Source organism: Simochromis diagramma, unplaced genomic scaffold (assembly GCF_900408965.1).
Source record: "Simochromis diagramma unplaced genomic scaffold, fSimDia1.1 OVJJ01000510.1, whole genome shotgun sequence".
NCBI lineage: Eukaryota > Metazoa > Chordata > Actinopteri > Cichliformes > Cichlidae > Simochromis > Simochromis diagramma.
This window is the reverse complement of record NW_024387326.1, coordinates 1,475,920-1,483,134: the sequence shown is the minus strand read 5'-3', so window position 1 is coordinate 1,483,134 and position 7,215 is coordinate 1,475,920. Positions and strand designations below refer to the sequence as shown.

At 40.0% G+C, this 7,215-nt stretch overlaps 1 protein-coding gene across 1 annotated transcript in view; it reads left to right on the top strand.

Annotated features, from left to right (window-relative positions):
• The first annotated feature begins 969 nt into the window (after positions 1 to 969).
• Positions 970 to 7,215, top strand: part of grapa (GRB2 related adaptor protein a) — a 36,528-nt gene continuing 30,282 nt past the window's right edge. Inside the window, exon 1 of the mRNA XM_040005949.1 lies at positions 970 to 1,388. Coding sequence (XP_039861883.1) covers positions 1,311 to 1,388 — 78 coding nt within the window. The 5' untranslated portion in view covers positions 970 to 1,310. The remainder of the gene's footprint in view (positions 1,389 to 7,215) is intronic.

Here is a 7,215-nt window from a genome sequence, read left to right as displayed (position 1 = left end):
GCAAACAAGTGATCTTTATTAGTAATTAATTACAAAATCGTCCTGAATAGGCAAATCAAGCTGAGATCTCCACAGCCACTGATTCCCAATGTTTTATTTCCTACAGTGTAGCCCAAAGCATACAGTGTATACAGGGCTTCTGATTCACCACATACAAATCTGAGCAAACCCCTAGAACGGGCCTCCAGAATTAAAAAGCTATTGCTTTTAACCGTCCACTATTTCTAGAATCAATCCAGAGAAGTTGCTGGAACAATGAATTTAACTCAGCATGTGACATAAATTGAGACAGATGAAGCTGGCAGCCCGCTGCTGCTGTCAGTCCATAGATGATAAATACCGACGATGTGATGTAAAACCTCATAGCTGGTTTATCATCCATGCTACAATCTTTTTTTTTCTTTAATAATAAATCTTGAAAAGGTTCACTCAGCTGCCCAGTTATCATTTTTGGCACAGAGGTTGCATCAGACACGCCTTCACTGTCACGCAGATGCTTTGGAAATCTCAACCAAAGCTACTCAAGAATTGAAATGTAGCACACGGTGTATGTGTACGGTCAGTAGGATGAAAGGAAGAGGGTGTCAGGGGAAAACCGATGCGGTAATCTCTCAGCTTGTTCTGTGGCATAGAGCGATCACTCTTTTTTTTTCACGTTTTGAAATGCCTGACTTGACTGGACCATCCGGAAGTTTTCAGCGTTCACAGATGTTAAATATAGGAACAGCAAACGTGAGCTCACCTTTCACTTCAAAGGTGTGAAACTAAAGCTGAATTCGCACGATGACAGAAGTGCAACGACAAACCACACGGAACATAATGGAAAAAGCTGAAGCGCACACACACACACACACACACTCCACAGAAGCCGCACTGAGTGTGTAAGACAAATATATACACAGGAAGTGCCTCCCACTCCTTTGCCCCTAGTCACTTGCTCTCTCTCTCTCTGTGAATGTTTCTGATGGCAGTGTGTTGCTGAGCAGCAGCCAGTCGTGTTTTTCCCCTCGCTGAGCTCACTCTCTCTCTCATCCTCTGCTCCGGCTCTCAAACGCTCTGTTGCTCAGTGAACAGACTAGACCTCTCCTCTCCACTTCTTCTTCTCTTCTGCTACCTCTTAACTCTGCTCTATCCTCTTCTTTTATCTGTTTCTTCCTCACATTTCTTCTTCATCCCTGTCTGCCCCCCTGCCCACTACCACTACCACCTGGGTGCTAGGGGCATTAGTGGGGGTCCCGGCGTGTCTTTTTGACTGTGTGTGTGTGTGTGCGTGTGTGTTTATGTGAGAGCGTGCCGGTACTGTTTTCAGCATGGAAGCGGTGGCATTGTACACGTTTCGTGCCACAGAGGGTGATGAGCTCAGTTTCAACAAGGGAGACTTGCTCAAGGTAAGAAAAATAATTTTTCATCTTTGTCTGTCTGTAGAGTAAAACTGGCACAGCACCTCTGTCTTCTCTCTCGCTCCGTCTGCCTACACTGTGATAATTACAGCAATTAAAACTTTACTGTCAGAAGCCATTGAAATTATATTTCAAGTGCTTCAGGTGCTTCCTAAAGAAAGAATAGTCTAAAGAAAGATAAAGTATTAGAAGTGGCTTAAACCTATTTTGGATGATAGCACTCACCTGTATGTGTGGTAATGTGCTAGACAGCAGTGAGTTAGCTTAGCTTACCATAAAGGCAGGAAACAGTTTGAAGTAGCTAGCCTGGTTCTTAAAAAGAGCAAAAAGTTACTTATTTTTCATATTTAATTTGCTAATCTTTACACAAAAGTGTCAAAACAATCATGTAGAGTATGCTAGAGGACTTTTTTGGCTTGAACCAGTGGTTTCCTGGAGCGTCTGCTGACTACAGGGCAAATAGTCCTTAGCTTGTAGAAGTGCCAAATCTGTACTTCCTCAGTGGCCACCAATAAAGTCACTCCCTATCGTGTTTAATATTGAAAAGGCTTACTTAACAGCAGAAAGATAAAACATTTTTTTATGTCTATGAAGCTAAACACATTTTTGATAACTGTGCAAATTTTCCTTAAGGACTAAAGAAAGTGGTTTGGTCACTTTGAGAGCTGGACACTAAAATGCTGTAGCATGTATAAAGTTACAGAGCTAGACCTCACAACAGTGTTCTTTCTGCTGTTAGCTAATTATACAGACTATTTATTGTACAAACAGCCCATTTAAGAAGTTTGTGTTTCAGTTTTGTGAGTGAAATATAGATTTTTAGTTATATTTTTATTAGTACAAAGGCACCTATGCTATCTGTGTACTGTACAGTCATGTTTGCTAACATTAGCTCAGAACTTAGCACTCCACTGTCTCAACAAATGATAGTTTTTGCAAATACCACAAAAAAGCAACATGGCAACAGACAAAATGCTTTAAAATGTAGCTTTAAAAACTAATGAGTGGTAGCACAGGTGGCTTTGTAGTCTAAATCTTCACATATTAAAATGGGAAGTTGTCATTTTCACATGGCTACATGGCTAACAGGTTACCACTATTTTAAACCTTTTTTTCCAAGCTAAGCTAACGTCACAGGCTACAACTTAATATTTACAGTATAAAATGGGAATGCTGAATCTTCTTATCATTTTACAGAAAGTAAATAGGCATATTCGATTCTACTCCTCTAATTTAATTTTGCCCTAGGTTGCCTAACAATCTTTTTTTTAATCTGCAGCTTTTTATTTGTGTCAAACACCATGCTGAAATAGTTCCGGCACAGCTGGAAATTAGTGTAGTAGAAAATCGTCCCTCTAAGACATCAACAGCAAACCTCAGAATTAAAGAGCCAAGTGCTTCTTTCTAACACTGGTGCTTTGGCACCATCTGTTTGACACTCAGACGCAGGCAAATCAAGCAAGATGGAAGACACAGTGAGATCAATTTGTCTTCTGGATTTTGTCTCAGTTAACCAGTGGGCGTCGGTGCTGCAGGTCCAACTTTTCTCACTAGTTAAAACCTTTATTTTTTCCTTTCACTGGAATATTTCTCTGCTAATTTGAGGCTTTTCTTTGAGGGTGAATTTACCTTTTGTTGCTTGAAGATAGTTGGTGTACTATTCTTCTCATACTGACTTCATTCCAGCACTAAACATGAATAAAAAAGGCCTCTTATTCCTGCTGTCTTTAAAGTCATTTGTTAGAAGTCGAGTGTCACAGCATGTTGCAGCTAAGATGCAATGGTATTTAGTTTCGACACTGAGACAGATAGTTACAGCAGTCTTTGATGCGTACTCGTGTTGTCTGGCCATAGTGATAATTTACAGTAGCTAAAACAGCACCATCACTTAAACCACTGTTAAGTTTGTTTCTTTACTCGTGCAGGGCTAAGCGACTGTCTTGTCTTTGCCAAAAAGCTTTGGTTCACACTTGGGTCAAGCAGTACTTTTAAATAATTCTCCACATTTGTTCGTTTCTGCATGATGCGCCAGATGGCCTGAGCTTTACAACATCAAGAGAATTTGTGCGGAAAAAGAAAAAAGAAACTCTATAATTTAGTTACAAAAATACCAAAGAGATAGTTGCTTTCCTCACAGCTGCTCACTGGTGCTCATTTATTGCCCTTATGCTGCTTTAAAGCCTACTTCTGCTTCTTTTCACACCTTGTTGCCAATGCGAACGCATTGTGCGTTTTCATTGTGGAACTGGATCGATCGAGCTGAGCAGAGTGTTGACTCATAAAGAAGTTATAAAAATAGCTTCATAGAAGAATTTGTAAAAAAAAAGAAGTGGCTCTGGCATTATGTGTAAAGCTGGGAGACCGTGCTGCCAAGTTTAACACGAGGGACACAAAAGCCGAGCTTTAGTTCTCCAGATACCGTCACAAAAAATGTAACAACTCTGGCTGGAAATGAAAACCTCCAAAGCACCCAGAGAGTACGCACTACATTCTAATCACAAAATGAAATAACTTCATTTCTTTAGAAAATAGTTAACTATCCTTGGAAATAAAAATATTGCTGTATTTATTTGCTTCCTTTCTCCAACAGTTTCGTGTGTCTGACCGCAGCAGTCAGGTGCGGTCAACCATACCTGACCTGTTTTTAAGCCTCATTAAGAGCTTTGTGTGTGGTCTTTTCAGTCTACTGCCATGTCAGATGTTCACGTTGTCGGATTTTGTTTGTTTAATGCTCTTTTGTTAAGGGTTAATTATGTAATGAGTAAACTCTCTGGAGTGGTCTGGAAGGAGCTGTTAGTCACAGCTGAATTAACAGGGTCTAGCTAGATAATCAGCTATTATTGGTTATATACGGTCTCTATCTACATATATATATGATAAACACTGTACATCATCGGTCCCCAACCTTTTTTGCGCCATGGACCGGTTTAATGTCAGACAATACTTTCACGGACCGGCCTTTAAGGTGTCGCGGATAAATACAACAAAATAAAATGATACAGACAAAGACAAAAACTGTGGTATTTTGTAAATATAATAATAAACGCAAATTCACTGTGTAATTGTATAACTTTATTAGCAGCGTCCTCCTGAAATGCGCCAACAATATTGAGAGTAACATCCTCCTCTCTGCCCCTTAATCCTCTCCGATTGCTATGGTAACACGTAAATATTTCTTTCAAAATAAGACACACAACTACAGCACGGAAAAAGACCGAGTTAACAATAAAAACCCTGAAAACCATAAATTTCACACCCGAGCCTAATGTCTCGCTGCCCGGTACCAAACGACCCCCCGGGTACGGGCCATGGTACCTGTACGGGCCATGGTACCGGTCCATGGCCCGGGGGTTGGAGACCGCTGCTGTACACGGTCAACATTCAGTACAATTGTTTACTTACTTAGTAGCTACTAGTGGTGAGTGATAATGCAAATTTTGGTATGCATGTGATACCAAGTAAAAACAGGGCCAGAGTTACTAATACTACTACTGATACTTTTGATTAGTAAAGGCAGCCTTTATGACTTATGAGCTGAACCAAATAACTTACTTTTACTTTCCACAGTCATTAGTTAACCCAACAAAGCACACATTGCAGCATTTCATGTAATTTGAAAGTGGGGTTGTTTGGAGACCTGGGATGTAGATACGCTCGTCTTTTTGTGTCAGCTTCTGTTTAAATGTGCTACAGGCTATAAATAAAATAGGCATGAAAGTCAGCTCGCAAAGGCTCAGACATTTTTCATAGTGTGTGTTTGAGGTGTGTATTTTCCTTTCCAAAACACAACAACAACAATATGGGCTGCACGTTGAACTTTACTATATTAATACTGTTGATATTTGTATTGATGCACTAGTACTTAATGGCATTGTTGCATTATTAATAAAATTAAAGTAGCGATCTATGAAATAGAAATAAGGAAAAGTTCTTAAACTGCCAGTGTTACCTCTTAAGAGGCTTTATGAACACAATACATATGACAAAAAAAGGATTTGGATTCTCCACAGAACTCCTGTAGTTACTCGTTATTATGATGTACAAGCAGGAAAAATTAAATTAACAGGTGAAGCTGTACAGGAAGTGGAAACTTTTTGATTGAAATTGTGGTGGGGGGGAAGTTAGTCTCTGAGTCAGACTGATACAGAAATGGCTCACTGGGTTTCATGAGAAACAGTCCAGCGTGTTGTTTTAAACTGTGGGAAATATAGGAAGAGGTTGTTTAGGAGGGACACCGAAACCTCCAGCCTCTTGAAAGGGCAAGCTTTCAGCTCGATGAATGACTGACGTTATGAGCAGTAAATCATTTCGTAGCCTGCGACGCATTTACAGTGCACGTACAAATGTGCACTGTAGCCATTACAAGCAGCTGATGCATGAAATGAAGTTTCTAAATGCAGAGAGGGGACAGGGCAACTTTTTTTTATTTATTTATTTTCTGGCAGATGGGCATTACTGCCCAAGGTGTTCTTCATCACAGTGGCCTTCAAGTCCTTGCTGGCAGGATGTCGCGTGAAACTTGAGGTGAGGGAGGATGTTTTAACTACAGTACATGACACGTGGTACTTTGCTGGGTACAGCTGCTGATCAAACACAGAGGCAACGTGACGAAAGCCCAAAAAGTGATAAACCCAAGCTGTAAGGGAGATAAGGAAGAAATGTGGCAGTGCGAGGCAGGCGGCGCAAAATAAAAATCATCTTAAAATATCAAAATGACAAGCCATGTCACAGCTGGGTTAGGAGACTGAATGTAAAAAAGATTTTGAAAAAGAGCATGAACAGAGATGAAGCAATGAAAGGGGACGGGATAAAACAGATAAGGTTTAAAGCAGGAACATATCAGGAGTCAAAATAACAGACTGTCCTTTATTACCATCATCATGATGGAGCCCTGGCCCTGTTTATTACCTACTGTAGCCAGCAGAAATAAGACATGTTTGCAAGAGCTTTTAAATGACTATCATTGTTATCATTTGTGCTTGAATTTCTTTTCATTTTACTTTGCACACCCCACTGTCAGATTACAATGCTGCGAATGATAATGACGCCAGCTAATGTGAACTTGATAGCAGGCTCTGGTGTGACATTTCAGACTTTCTTAAGGCAAGCGACTAACTATAGTAACTATAGTCTTTAAAAAGTCAACTGAAATATTTTCAGTTATGGCTTATTTTCAAGCGATAAAAAAACAAGGGTTCAATTTATTTTATTTATGTAATTAATTTCTTTTTACTTACACCAAAGCGGTGTAATTTTGATTATTAACTCTTTGCCTCTTAAAAAGCTTCTAGAAGCTCTTTTCTGAGCCCAGTGGTTTCTGTCTGTCTGCGTTGATACATACTGAGATCAAAATTTGTCACTAAATGTAAAGAGGAGAAAAAAAGTCAAAGTACTGATATATAAATGTAATCTTCTCTTGCTAAAAAGCTCATTCCAAGTGTATCACCTGCACAGGATTTTTCTTTTGGCGTTTCCTGTATTTTTGGTGAGATGTCTGTGTTTATGGAAAAAGGCTGGTGTCGGTGGGGCCTTTAGGAGTACAAAGAACTGTCTAGAGATAGCGCTGGGTGTTTTGGCTCTGTAACGGGCAGCGAGGGCAGCCTGGCTGCTTGTTGTGACAAGCTGTGTTTCCGTATCTATAGAGTACACGCAGGAGCAGGTAGATGAAACTCAGTGTGAGATTACAACTTCAGATTGTAATGACAACGCCTGCTGAGACGCGCTCATCTTTACTCGTCGATATCATGTGAAATTCCACAGTAAATATATGTATATTTCATATTATTCCTCTGGATCGCCTGGAGAATCTGCGCAA